At 38.6% G+C, this 15048-nt stretch overlaps 1 protein-coding gene across 1 annotated transcript; it reads right to left on the bottom strand.

Moving 5' to 3' along the window:
* Nucleotides 1-3046: 3046 nt before the first annotated feature.
* On the bottom strand, nucleotides 3047-4358 carry LOC145141079 (ethylene-responsive transcription factor ABI4-like). Its single transcript, XM_079074424.1, has one exon. It carries the CDS (start codon nucleotides 4329-4331, stop codon nucleotides 3216-3218), a length of 1116 nt encoding a protein of 371 aa, XP_078930550.1. The 5' UTR covers nucleotides 4332-4358; the 3' UTR covers nucleotides 3047-3215.
* Nucleotides 4359-15048: the final 10690 nt, after the last annotated feature.

The following is a 15048-nucleotide window of genomic DNA, read 5'->3' as shown; positions in this document are numbered from 1 at the left end:
GATTACCTAAGGCATAAAGTTGCCAACTTTATGCCTTTGCATGGCTCATATACACCCAACACCTCTATTAAGACCTTTTCAAGGTCTTTGACCCATGCATGAGGCCAATACTTCCACCAAGACTCCATTTTTATGTTACTAAATGACCAAGGGACCTCAGATCTGTCATTCCCATCTTCTGGAGTTGCTTAACTCACTAATGGAGGTCCAAAATCAACCAAAAGGGACAAAGTAGGAAACCCTAGCTAGATCTAGAGATTTAAGTGGAAAGATGCAAGCTTTTTACCTCCAGAAGCTTTGAAAGATGACCAAGATGCAGATCCTTGAAGCACCAACTCGCCCCAAGCTTGCTTGACCACTTCCTCTTCTTGGAATGAACACTAAAAGGACCACAATGCACTCTTAAGGCTCAAAAGCACTCACAAAGGTTATTAGGGCTTCCAGGAACTTTTGAAGGTGGAGGAGGCTGTAAAAGATGTGGCTCAAAAGAGTTAAATGTGTTTAAATAGGTCACAAGTCCGGATTTTAGGGTTTTGGCCCTCTGTTGCGTACGCCCGACGTACCCTTACGTACGCCCCTCGTACGCAAGGCTCCTTCGCGATCCTTCTCCCATAGTACGCTAAGCATACCCTTAGGTACGCCCAGCGTACGAGAGGGAGCATTTTTACCAATTAGTCTATTTTCAAGGGTTTTAAGGTGTACCTGATTTGGAGCGTTACAGTTATTTTAAATAAATTATTAATTAACAAATATATCAAAAATTTAAAGTTATTATAACTTTAAATTTAACATATAATAAAAAAATGTAAATTTGAATTTTAAAATGAGTTGCCTAATATATCTACATGACACATGTCATAATATGAATGACGATTTGTATTAGGGTGACACTTGACAAAAGGAGATTAAAACTATTCATTTATTAGAATAGGGATATATATATATATATATATATATATATATATATATATATATATATATATATATATATATATATATATATATATATATATATATATATATATATATAAAACTATTCATTTATTAGAATAGGGATATATATATATATATATATATATATATATATATATATATATATATATATATATATATATAGGTTCAGGTTCATTTGAGACCATGCTAATTTTGTGAGACCGTGAGACCAAATTTAAAAATAATTTTAAAATGCAAAATAAAAGGAAAAATACAAAAATTCTTTTTTTAATTATTATTTTCGGAACTTTATTTAACTAAAAAAAAATTACCGTTTTTTTTTTGAAAAATACGTGAATTATTCTAATAGAATATTACACTTGTACATTTCTAATATGATTTTAGAATGTTTAGAATATTCTACTAGATTTGCCAGATATGTAGAATATTCTAAATATTCTACTAAAATATGTAAAAAATGTATTTTTTTTGTATTTTTTTTTTATTTTTTTTGGTATTTTTTTTTGGAAAATATATATTCCGAAAATAATATTGGAAAAAAAAATTTCGAAAATTTTCAATTATTTTGCATTTTAAAAATATTTTTGTTTTATCTACTAAATGAGTGGCTAGGATTGCGTCTCACGGTCTCACAAAATTAAGTCGTCTCACATGAACCTAACCCTATATATATATATATATATATATATATATATATATATATATATATATATATATATATATATATATCATGGTTGCATAAATCGCTAATCGGCGGCTAATCGGTGGACTAGCGATTAGGGATTAATCGGCTATGCGGAAATTAATCGGAAAATTAATCGGGGACCATTAATTATTAAGAAAATTATTCAAAAAATTATAAATCTAATCTTAATCCAACAAAAAAAACGATTAATCGGCAATTAGGGCCGATTAGGTCCGATTAGGGCCGATTTTGACCTGCGTTGACCAAACCCGATTAGGTCCGATTAAGTCCGATTAGGCCCGATTAATTACGACTTTGACCTGTATTGACCAAACCCGATTATAGTGACCGATTAGCAATAAATCTAATCGGTGGAGGTCCGATTAACGATTAATCGCCGATTAGACCGATTTCTGCAACACTGATATATATATATATATATATATATATATATATATATATATATATATATATATATATATATATATATATATATATATATATAGAGAGAGAGAGAGAGAGAGAGAGAGAGGATAAACATGAAAGATAAAAAATTAACGAAATAAAAATAATATTTTTAAATTAAAAAGATAAAAATATAATTTTACAAAGTTAAAAAGGTAAAATGATGAAAAAAATCAATTTTATAAAGTAAAAAGGTGGCAATTGTCGTTGTATACTAATTTATTGAAATAAAAAAACCAAATAACCCTTGTCTTGAAACTCAGAAACCAGAGAACCCTATCAACCATAAGTTCGAAACTGAAAAACCAATAAAAAAACCGAAGACCGATTCCATTCAAAAACCCAACCTAATGCATTTAGTAAGCCAAAAACCGAACTTGTCTAATGGGATTTGGGTTTACCCCAAATATAACCGCCCTCATATGTAGTTTTAGTAATCATTATGTTGGTTGCATGGAAACAAGATCTGGAACAAAAACGAATCTTCATACATGAGCTTCATATATGCTCAGTCAAGATCTTCATCTATCCTTCATCGTATTCAGAAGGTCATGAAGTTTCTAATTATTTACCATAATTTTTTTTTCTTGGACAATAGTTTAATACAAGTCTAAAAAATAAAAGAAGACTCCATGTGGACGCAACACAGGTTTTACCTGTTATATAGCATATCACATCACAAGCACAATAGTATAATAAATACAAATCTATCAATTGAATCCAATGGCAAACCGTTCCAGAAGGGCCAAAAGAGTACTCGGGTAAAAGTACTGAACCCAATCATCATATATAAGCACGAACAAAAATTTACTTTTTAGCTATATATCTTTAAATTTTTCTTTGGCAAATTTTTTGTTAATATGGATTTAAAACTCAAGTGTATAACTATATCTATAAAATAACTTGGTACTTATACAATCAAATGATCACTTACCTCTCTGAATCAAATAAACGTAATATGTAAAAAACTTTAGATCAATGAAATTAAAACTAAAATCACCAGCTTCAATTTGTTCCTTACCTTCTGTTGATTCCCAAATCTGAATTTTAAGATCGTAGATTCTCATGCATGCAAGATGATCAAATGTATTTTTCTCACAAAAAAAGCCCTTCAAAAATCAAACGATGGATCGCCATAATCCCAAATACTAGGTGGTGGGTACTCGTCGTCGTGTGTGTACGACCAAATAGGAGATGATGGACCGCCAACAACCGTTGGATCTGACACTGTTTCTGCGACCGCCATAGGTGGCCAAGAGCTCGATACAAGAGAAACGCTAGATCCTACTGAACCCACCAACGCTTTGATCTCATCATCATCCTTCTCAGAACTATTCCCTCTATAATCTTGGCATTGTTGCAGCTGTTGTTGGGATTTTTCACTTATCCAATTGCTTCTAGGGTTAGGGTTAGGGTTTGGATCATAAGAGGTGAACCTTGGTATCCCTCGAAAAGTGGGGTCCTCAATCTTGGGTACTTTGATGTTGTCCATGCTGTTGTAGGGCAAGTACGCTTGTTGCTGCTTCACAACGTGTAGTGGGTATTGTATTAGATTAGCAGTACCACTACTTTCGCTGCCGTTTGTACCATGATGTAGGGTTGGGTAGATTAATCTGTAAGGCAAGTAATTCCCATAAGCAGGGACGGATAGTGGCGCATGAGGATTGGAAAAGGTGAGACTGAAACCTGCGGGGCGTGGGAGTATTGGTCGGAGAGTTTGAGTGGTGGAGGAAGAGGAGCTGCCACTTCCCCCGCGGGAAGAGGAGGAAGAAGAAGAGTGTGAAGAGGAAGCAGACGTGGTGGTGCTACCGTCAGTGCAAGGTTTCTGGAGGTTGAGTTGAGCTCTTGGACCGTAGAGTATAACGGCGGCACGGTCGTAGGCGCGTGCAGCATCTTCAGCAGTTGAAAACGTGCCAAGCCAGCGGCGCGTGCGTTTACGTGGCTCACGGATCTCGGCGACCCATTTGCCCCAGCTACGTTGTCTAACACCTCTGTACTTAAACTTGCTGTTATCCGGTCCTCCTTTTCCTTTACCTTTTCTGCTAAGAGAGGGTGGACTCTCGAGTCCAGGGGAGCACGTTATGGTGGTGGTGGGAGGAGGGGGAGGAGGAGGAGGAGTAGGTGAATTAGTGGAATGGAGGTGTGGGTGAGTATTATTAGTATTGGTGTCATCGTGGATGTCTGTAAAATGGTCTTGGGGATGGTGACCAGTGGCAGAGTCGTCCATAATCTAGTTTTAGTTTAAAGAAAGAGATTGATGGCGATAAAAACTAAGTAGGAGGTGGAGGATAGGGAAACGGAGGTGCTAAATGGTGAAGGAGGGCGGTGAGGCTTAAATAGTCTGCCAACCTCTGTCACACTTTTCTTAGTGGTGGGAAGAAAGTGGATTGTTGACATTGTGAAGAAACATACTCACTAAGATTTATGTTTAATTGTTTTTTTCCCGGTCTCCATTATATTTTTATACTTTATACATCAAAGCAAAATATAAAAGGTAATAGGCTAATCTGAATTTATATGTGGTGTACGTATGACCTCAACATTTGATGGATGATCATAGCTTTCAGACAACTAATGTATGACTTTAAGATTTGATAGATGGTCATAGTTTTCGTATAAGGATGATGGCAGTAAATGAAGAAGAAATACCTTGAGAAAATAAATTTTATTAACGAGTAAAGTGTTAGAATAAGATCTGATCATTATATGTTTACTAGAAAAGTGTTGCCACATATGCATTATATCACATCTACCATAAAAACATAAATTTTCAAACATAAATTCCTATAAAAAAAAACATAAAAGCATAGAAATTTAAACCTAAATTAATTAAAAAACATAGAAAATTAAACACAAAAATTAAAAACCTTAAACCCTAATTTCCATATATTTCGCAGACTTGTTGAATTTTAAGAAACGTTGCTAAATTTTCCGGATCGATAACCGGTTGGGGCTTTGTGTTTAGAATTTGAAGATCGGTAAGTGATATTTTCCGGCGGTGAGCTTCCTCCATTGCTTCATATTTTTTTCTAAAAACCTTAGAGTTTTGTCTATTTTTTCCGCAAGTATGTCTTCGCTACTTGCTTTTCGATCCACTTGAAGACACCGCCTTTTTCCCTTTGTTCCTTCCCGGTGGTCGACGAAGTTGGACTTCCGGTGGTCCCTCCCCCTCGGTGCCGTCGAAGTCTTATTAAGGTCGACGCCAAAACCCACATCCGACTCGAAACTTCTTGGCATTTTGTTGGAGCCGGTGGTCGATTCCGAATGCGAAGTCTTCGGTTTAAGGACCTATTTTGGACCCTTACCACAAATTTCGCATGCTTTTTGGTGGTGGAATGCTTTACCGCCGTTGGTAACCTTGTATTGTTGGCATACGGTTGATAAAATATTGAAATCGTTGGTCCCACTTTTATGTATATTTTTAAGATTTTCAAATATGTCATTAAACTTGGTGCAAGCCACTCGTAGTTCACGCCATTTTTCATTGACCGAGTCGTACATTCGATCCGTTTGCCTTCCCAATAGCGAGTGAAAGTGGTCTAAAACACGAAGCCAAAAACTGTTACACGTTTGCGCGTTGCCCATCCTCGAGTCAGACGATATGGAAATCCAAGCTTTAGATAAAGCTTCCTCCTTATCTTCGTTCCAAGCCGCACCTCTTTTTTTGTAGTTTTTCCTTTTGGTTGCCTTCTTCTAGATGGTTGTTGTGTTTCTTGGACCCGTTAGTCGTCGTCATTGTCGAGGTTTATAGGTTGGGATTGATATAATAGGACTTGAGATGTTTGTGTTTGAAATTGTTGAGGTTGAGAACTTTGTGGTTGAAATTAAAAAGTTCCAAAGCTTGGTGTTGAAATTATTGAAAATCTTGGAATTTGGGTTGATTGAATTGGCGTGGTCTTTGTTGTTGGAAGTAGTTTGGTTGATATGGAATGTTGGTAAATAGAGGTTGTTATTGTATTGGGAATGTTGTCATATTTTGGTTTGAGTGAAGGGTTGTGAGGTGAGTCTATGTTGACTTCATGTTATATCTTGAATAAAACTCTAAACTAAATGAGTAAGAATAATCCTTTTGAACTTTGGTTTAAAAAACTACCAAATTTGAGTTATCTCAAAGTTTGGGGTTGTAGAGTAGTTGTAAGGCTTATTGAACACAAAAGGAAAACATTGGGTGAGAAAGGAATATATTATATCTTTATTGGATATGTTGAGCATTCCAAAGCATATAGATTCTATATTTTAGAATCTAATGAGTGTGTCTGTGAACATAGTTATAGAGTCAAGTTATCTTTGATGAAGAGAGATTTACATTTATACCTAGACAAAGAACATGATTCAGCAATCTTCCATCAAGAACACAACTCAAGCTAAATATGTTTTTGGTGGTACAAGGTCTGTACCCGAACCTAGGAAAAGCACAAGAGCTAGAAAAGCTAAGTCTTTTGGATCTGATTTCAACTTTATTAAGTTGAAGGAACAACGGATGAGACTGTGTCTCAACATCAATATTATTATATTGTTAAGGAGGATCCAAAGAGTTTTAGTGAAGCTATGGCTTCTAGGGATGCTCATTTCTAGAAAGAGGCAATTCAGGAGGAGATTGATTCTCGCATGCATAACAATACTTGGTATTGCCTGAATTACCTCCTAGTTGCAAGGTATTAGGATGTAAATGGATCCTCAAAAGGAAAATGAAAGTGGATGGTACCATAGATAAGTATAAAGCTAGAGTGGTTATCTAAGGCTTTAGGAAAAAGGAAGGCATTGACTTCTTTGATACTTATGCTCCTGTTGCTATAATTTCCACTATTAGATTATTGTTGGCTCTTGCAGCTATACATAATCTCGCGATCCACCAAATGGATGTGAAAACTGCATTCTTGAATGGTGATTTAAATGTGGATATTTACATAAAGCAACCTGAAGGGTTTTTGATGTCTGGAAATGAAAACAAGGTGTGCAAGTTGAAGAAATCAGTATATGGTTTGAAAGAAGCACCAAAATAGTGGCATCAAAATTTTGATGATGTGGTCTTGTCTACTGGTTTTGCATTTAACTAAGCTGAAAAATCTGTATATAGCAAATTTGATACTTCTGGTAAAGTAGTTATGATTTGTCTATATGTAGATGATATGTTGATTTTCGATACTGATCAAGATGAAGTTGATAAAACCAAGAAATTCTTATCATCTAGTTTTGAAATGAAAGACTTGGGGGGAGGAAGAGGTTATTTTTGCTATAAGAATCAAACAAGGAAACAATGTGATTTCAATTTCTCAATCTCACTACATTGACAAGATATTGACAAAGTTTAACTTAAAGAACTGTTCTGCTATTAGCACTCCTATATATATATCCTAATCTTAAGCTTTAACCTAATAAAGGATCTCAAGTGTCTCAACTTGAATACTCAAGAGCTATTGGTTGTCTTTTACCATGATTAGCACTTGGCCTGATATAGCTTATGTTGTAGGAAATCTTAGTAGATATATACTTGAAATCCTAGTTAACATCATTGGCAAGCAGTGAATATATTATTCAAGTATTTGAAAGGAAAAATTGATTGTGGATTGACATATAGTGGATGTCCTTCTGTTTTGGAAGGTTATTCAAATGTCAGGTAGATTACCAACTTAGAGGATCACACATCTAGTAGTGGTTGGGTATTTATTCTTGGAAGAGGTTCCATTTCTTAGGCATCTAAGAAACAGACCTGTATTACTAACTCAACCATGGAGTCTGAGATTGTAGCATTGTATTGTTGGGTTTTGATACGAAATAAAAGTTTGTTTTTCACAAAAACCGGCAACGGAAGACTTTAAAAATAACAAGTTTATTTTTAGTTCGTAACAAAACCGAACCATCATGGATCCATTTATAGATGTTAGAATGAAATAAAACCAACCATAGGATGTTTTAGAGATAACCTTTGAAGCCTTTGAACCCACTTGGTTTTGGGGTGTTGATGAAGATAACAAAAGATCAAAGTGTATGATCTTCTCTACAAGTATCCACCATCAAGAGTAAGGCACTTGGAATGCTAGTTCCTTCTTGTATTCTTGAGTGTCTAAAGCCTTTAAGTGATTAACTCAATTTAGCACTAAAGGGAACAACTCAAGAGGTCTTCTAAACACCAAACTAACTTCAAAAGAGAGAGAGAGAGAGAGAGAGAGGAATAAAAGAAGAAGAAACAACGGTTCTAGAGAGAAAGGAGAGGAAGAAGACGAGTTTCACTCTTGCAAAAATGCAAGCCTCATGTATCTCTTATATAGCCCATGAAAAGTAAGTTCTAACCATTAAAATAATCTAAAGTAATGGTATCCTTTAGAAGCATGGGAGACAAAAGGTGGAAGGTTGAAAAAGCAACCTCCCACACCATCATTATGCCTTTTAAAAAGTAAGATTCTTTATTTTTTTTATCAACTCCAAGTTTATAAAATATAAAGTTTGTCTTTAGGTAAAATACAAAAGAATCCAACTAGTCCAAAATGGTGTGCATGACTTATTAATTCATATTATATGAAATAATAACTAGTAATACTCTCTTATAATTATTATTTTCACAAAAATAATAATTATTCCCTAATTAAAATACGAGAATTGATATTATTTATTAATAATCATATTAATAATAAATATACAAAATGTGCCAACTTGATAAAGGTGTGACCCTATAGGATCATATATTATTAACAATATCACTCCATGATGATTCTTGAGCATATAGATCCAACAATCTCCCACTTGAGTAAGATTCGGTATAGACTGACATAGACAGTAGCTGACGTCTAGCAACGGGCTACTGCCCCTAACAACATATGAAGGGTGCCATTTCATCAACAGCCAATTCCAAGAGCTATAAGCTACAATTGTTACTAAAGGTGTGGTATCAATTATTCCTTTATCTCAGACATCATGTCGAACATGAGATATAGATCACGATCAATCTCATTTAGTGTTCAACTTTAACTAAGGCCTTAGATGTGATGCTCTCAACGAATAAGAGAGACAAATCCCATCTTGACTGCATACGCCCATGAATGTAACATCCCAATTTAGAGCCAAAATTTCATTTTTAAATAAGTAATTATAAAAACCAATAGTCTGAAACATCAATAGTGCCAACCCATTTCATAATCAAAAACCAGTATTTTAAATAACCAAAGCATGTCATAGAAAAGTAATAACATAGTACATCTCCCAAAGATCTCATAATGCGGAAATCATAGTGTGATGCGTTGCGATCATGCCAGCTCCTTACCTTTTGAAGAAGAAGTACCTGAAACCAAAACTGAAAACCGTAAGCACAAAACTTAGTGAGTTCCCCCATCATACCACATACCATACATACATAACAATCAAGCATATTTGGGTGCTTGCAGCCCCTTCGGTCTCTTTCAACCGGTACTGCGTAAATTTCAACCCCTTCGGTCTCTTTCAACCGGTACTGGGCATATCTTAACCCCTCCGGTCTCTTTCAACCGATATTGGGTATGTCTCAACCCCATCAGTCTCTTTCAACCGGTATTGGGTATGTTTCAACCCCTTAAGTCTCTTTCAATCGGTATTGGGTATGTCTCAACCCCTTCGGTCTCTTTCAACCGGCTACGGGGTCTATTTCACCCCTACTACTACCACATAATATCCTAGCATATAAGCACATAAATCACATACTGCCTAGCATATCTGTGTGCTAGCCTACCCCCTTCGGTCTCTTTCGACCAGTTACGGGGTCTACTTCACCACTACCACTCCCACGTAATAACATAGCAGACAAGCACATAAATCTCAATAGATAGTGGCAAAACCAGACAATTATCACAAAGACAATCATCTCTACTATAAACAACTACTAGTGGTCTAGCATTGGTGCCTTCGACCCACTCATACAGGGAAGGCAACTCACCTCGCACTGCTGAAGTCTCGCGAATAAAACTCTAGCTGCTGGATGACAGATTCTCGAACTGTCAACATCAAACAACACCCAATTAATAATTGGGTTCCAATACATAACCATAAGTCCATTCTTGGGGTAAAAGACTACTTTACCCCCAACCTAGCTTGATTCAAGCCCAAGGCCCAAACTCACACTCCGAAGGCCCAAAAGCCAAACAATCAACCAAGGCCCAACATATGGCCCAATCTTCCAAATTGGGCCCAAATCCCCCACATGGGCCTTACCCTAAAGCCCATCCAAATTTCCTAGTCTATATACTTGTTATTAGATGGCCCAAGAAGAATCCAAAGATCTAAGCGCAACAGAATGGCCCAACTCAAAACCCAACACAATTAGGGTTTTCACATAAATTGACGATTAGGGTTAATTAAAAATACTTAACCCATTAAGGACTTAATCCAATAAGTCCATCATCCTACTAGGTCAATCACACAATGTGGTCGTACTTAATTCATAATTCCAATCCAATGGTCCAGAATGCGGGTCCTGACAAATTCCAAACTAACATATCCAAAATTAGGGTTTTCTAAACCCTAATTAGGGGTTCCAACCCAATCGCATACCAATTAGTCCATTGGTTAAGTTTTTAGGTCAATTAGGGCTTCATTAGGTCAATTAGGGTTTCATTAGGTCGGGCACCACCCACTGCCACCTCGGGCGGTGGTGGTCGACGACAATTCACGGCGGCAACCACCACCTGGTGGCGGTGGTTATGATTCTAGTCCAAATCATGTCTAAGCATCCCAAGTAGCAATCCAATCACATACAAATGCACACCGCCACCCAACATGGCGGCTAGTAGAGCAGCCACCACCGTGTTGGGTTTCTTTAGATTTTTCCGGCCATACAGTACATTATACAACATAACATCCAAAAGAAAACACATAATATAACACACACACACACGCTCAGCCACCGTTGTGGCGGAAGGCGCTGGTCGGAGGTGATAGCGACCACCTCACGGTGGTGGTGAGGGCTTCTCTTTTCAATTCCCGGTCAAGCAACAACACACCGATAAAAGAACAACGACGCATCACCCACATACACGCCTTTGCTCGAAATCTGAACACAACCACCCACCTGGTGGTGTACGACGACGGCAACGGGTGGAACAGCCGCTGGAGCGGAGACGGTCGTGCTTGAGACTTAGTACCGCAGAATGGAGAAGAAGAAGAATATTGAGATTGCAACCAACAGCAGCGCTAGTGGTCGGCAACGATGCAACTGAGGAAGAAAGGTGACGGTCGCTCGGAAGCTTGACTGATCGAAAAAACGTAACGAGTGGTGGTGGCGTCTGGATGGTCGCGAGTAACCGGCTATGGAACGGAGTGAAGACGGACGACAGAGAGATGGTCGCAGCAGGGAATGAAATGTCACACCTTCACCGGAGAATGACAGCGACGACACACTGCTAGCGTCTACGTGCTGACCTTCGTTGCTGTGGCAGCTTCTCCGGCGGTCTTGGCTTCGGTGGTTTCCGACTTCAATAGGCAAGGAGGCGGCTGTGGCCGGTGGTGGGGGACATATGGTTGGTGGCTGATGTATTAGAAGTAGGGTTAGGGTTTGAGGGACAAGGTGACGGGATATATACCCCCGTCCAAAATCAAAACTTCAGCCATATTAACACTTTTGGCCCCTCCATCTCTTTTTCTTTCAAATTAAATCCAAATTTAACCAAATAGCCCCTCCTCTACAAAATATTTTCAACTTAAGTCCATATATTACCATTCAGCCCTCAGCATTCCAAAATCCTTTCAATTTAAGTCCAATATTTACCAAACAAGCCCAATCGATTTATTCTTTAGCCACATGCCCAAATATTCTTTACACCACGAACCCCGAAAGCACTCTTTAGTCCTCCAAAACAAATTATAATGCCAACTACACATTTTTTCATTAAAACACTTTTATTTAGATTTTTATATATCGAAATAAAATAATACTTAAAGTACATTCTCAGACTTTAGGGTTTGTTTTCGAAACGAGGTGTTACAACTCTCTCCCACTTAAATTAGATTTCGTCCTCGAAATCATTCCTTACCATCCCCGACACGCCAAACAGCCCGAGCAACATGGCCACAACCCCGAGCAAGCCACAGCCTTCCTAAGGCAACTGAAACCAACCCTCGTAGACTCTCCAATCCAAAGATAAACGAATTCCTTGCAACATAAACACATTTACTCAATTTGAAATATGCAGTCTCGAGATGGTTTGACTCCCTGACAGACCGCCCATACTGAATCACCATTGTTAAATCCAATCCAATTATCTCCCAACTGACTACTCAACTTTTGGTAACTTGAGGTTCCCACTACAAACAAAATCACTGACTAATTATCCCCTGCAAAACACTTATACTTGATAGAAGGCTTATATAATCCTTCGAGTAGGAGACCCATCCCTACAACGGTTAGACTCAGACGAGAGCTGTGCAACAGGGTCAAATCAATTACTCTGAGATTATTTAATCCAACCGCAAATGACTTAGCATCTCCCGGTCAACAACTACTCTACATAAGGATCCCAAATCATTGCCGCTACTCGGAATACCATACCGCCGTCTAGCTGCATTCCATAGAAACCATGACTTCCCTGGATCCCAATATTGTCTGCCACTATCCGAAATATTGGATTCCTGCCCGGTTGTTGAGCCAACAAGCAACCTTGCATTCGCTCCATGTGACCTTCGAAGGATATCTCGTCTAACAATACATGCCCTATCTATACCGCCACTCATGGCTCCTTCAATCCTCTTGATCCATCCGATCATGATAGGCTGACAACCTGTCGCCACTGAATCCGGCGCAAAAAGGTGAATGCTACCAGAATAATTGTAGTCGTATATCATGTCCGATCTCCTTCGACCTATCGTTTTCTGATTCCAATTATGTTGTGACCTACTCACAACCTTGCGAACTGGCCCACCCTGGCCTAAGTCATCTGAACGAATCCGTGAATGCCACGGCTACCCTGCAATCTTTCTTCACTTTCCACACTATCTGGACGCTTGTGAATGCTACAGCTCCCTGTAGTATTACAACACTTTTCGTACTATCTGGCTGCTTGTGAATGGTACGGCTACCCCCACAGTCTTACAACACTTTCCACACTATCTGACCGCTTGTGAATGTTACGGCTACCCCCGCAATCTTACAACACTTTCCACACTATCTGATCGCTTGTGAATGCTACGTCTACCCCTACAGTCTTACAACACTTTCCACACTATCTGATCGCTTGTGAATGCTACGGCTACCCCCACAGTCTTACAACACTTTCCACACTATCTGAGCGCTTGTGAATGCTACGGGTACCCCCGTAGTCTTACAACACTTTCGCCCTAACACAACCGTAGCCCAATGCCTTACCCCTAATCTATCAATTCGAATCGCACACAGAGTCGAGCACGCACTCGACCGAACACCCAAACTGAACTCAATTCATGATTGGAACCCCAACCTGATTCCCCAAATACTTCTATCAAGCACCAAGAAGACGCGATTCACATGCTGGGGAGTTTTACCGAACTCCCAACTCACACAACCCTCAAACCAAACAGCCGCTTGGGCCGCCTTCCTCCCTGACGGGGATGCGAAACTCATCCTAGATTCATAACCGCTCCTGCTCCTGAATACCTGAATGATTCTCCCCCACTTTGAATCGACTAAATTCCCATAACACATGAGAATTGAAGGATTCCCAATCCTTTTTACCCTCCAACGATCGATCTGCTAACGACCAGGGCTTACCCTTGCTAGTGATCCATTACTAGCCAATCTCAACGATTACCCAACTCCTGGAATCCGGAAGAATACACTTGAGACCTTAACCAGTTTGATAATCCAAATCACCTCCCATGATACCATACCAATTCATTAAGTTCTTATGCCGACGACTAAGAACCATAACTCTTGCCTTGTACTAACGAATCTCTACTCTAATCTCTATCCTCAATGAATCATTGAACTCTAACCGACTTCAGTCCACGCAAAGCTATGCTTCCCTAGACACATCCAATGATCAAACAACTCACACAACTAACACCACCATCTTCATGCTACCATTCCTTTCCTAGCAACGATAGTTCCTTGAACTCCAAAGTTCTTCCATACGCAGATGTCGATCATTCCCGAACAGATGACAGAACCACTGAACCTTGACCTCACTGAAGAACTACCCTGCTAATTCCTGACCAAAGATCCTCCAAGCAATACTCTTGAACGAATTCCGACAAAGACGCAGAACAATAATGGTACACGCGGGACCCACTATGCAAGATACGTCCATCTGTAGGTTCCTCAAAGGACTTCTCGCCATGCAGAATGGCATGTAACAATCCTTGGTAACCCAGATAATAGCAGATATCGACCCGAGATTTAACTTGTTCAAACTCAATCAAAATTCCCAAGTGATACAATTTCCCCGATATCCACCTTGAAGTGGCAGAAGATAACATACCCGCAAATATCTGAAGGAATCCTGATCACCTCCTCCTGAGATACCTCGACCATCCTGAGGACATGGCACAAAACTCCCTTGTTGGGTTTTGAGCATTCTAACACTCCTAAGTGTACATGCAACCCTAAATACCTTGGATCTATGTTTTCTCTATTATACATGCAAATATGATTATCCAAGGTATTATCCTAACTAGCATACCAAAACATTGATACTAGGATACTAAAATAGATAGAATACATACCTTGTTGTTGTTGCTTGACTCCATGAATCTTGAGAGCCTAGTGCCCCAAGTGTGACACCTCAAATGGTTCACACAACATCATGAACTCTTGGAATAACCATGAGAAGAAGACATACATGTTCAAATTGGCTAGCCCTCTTACATATGTATCACTAGTGCCAATTTCTTGAACTAAAGGGGTTCTTATATAGTGTGGCTATTAGGGTTACACCATGTAACTCATGACTTTACCCATTCCTTATGCTCCATGGGTTTTAACCTCCATGGAGTATCCATGGATCACCACA

The sequence above is a fragment of the Lactuca virosa genome, chromosome 9, assembly GCF_052849685.1.
Source record: "Lactuca virosa cultivar CGN04683 chromosome 9, Lactuca_virosa_CGN04683_v6, whole genome shotgun sequence".
Taxonomy (NCBI): Eukaryota; Viridiplantae; Streptophyta; class Magnoliopsida; order Asterales; family Asteraceae; genus Lactuca; species Lactuca virosa.
This window is presented reverse-complemented; position numbering and strand designations above follow the sequence as displayed.

What these genes read in the sequence shown, in the direction of transcription:
- LOC145141079 (XM_079074424.1), bottom strand. Translation starts at nt 4,331, where the DNA reads ATGGACGACTCTGCCACTGGTCACCATCCCCAAGACCATTTTACAGAC.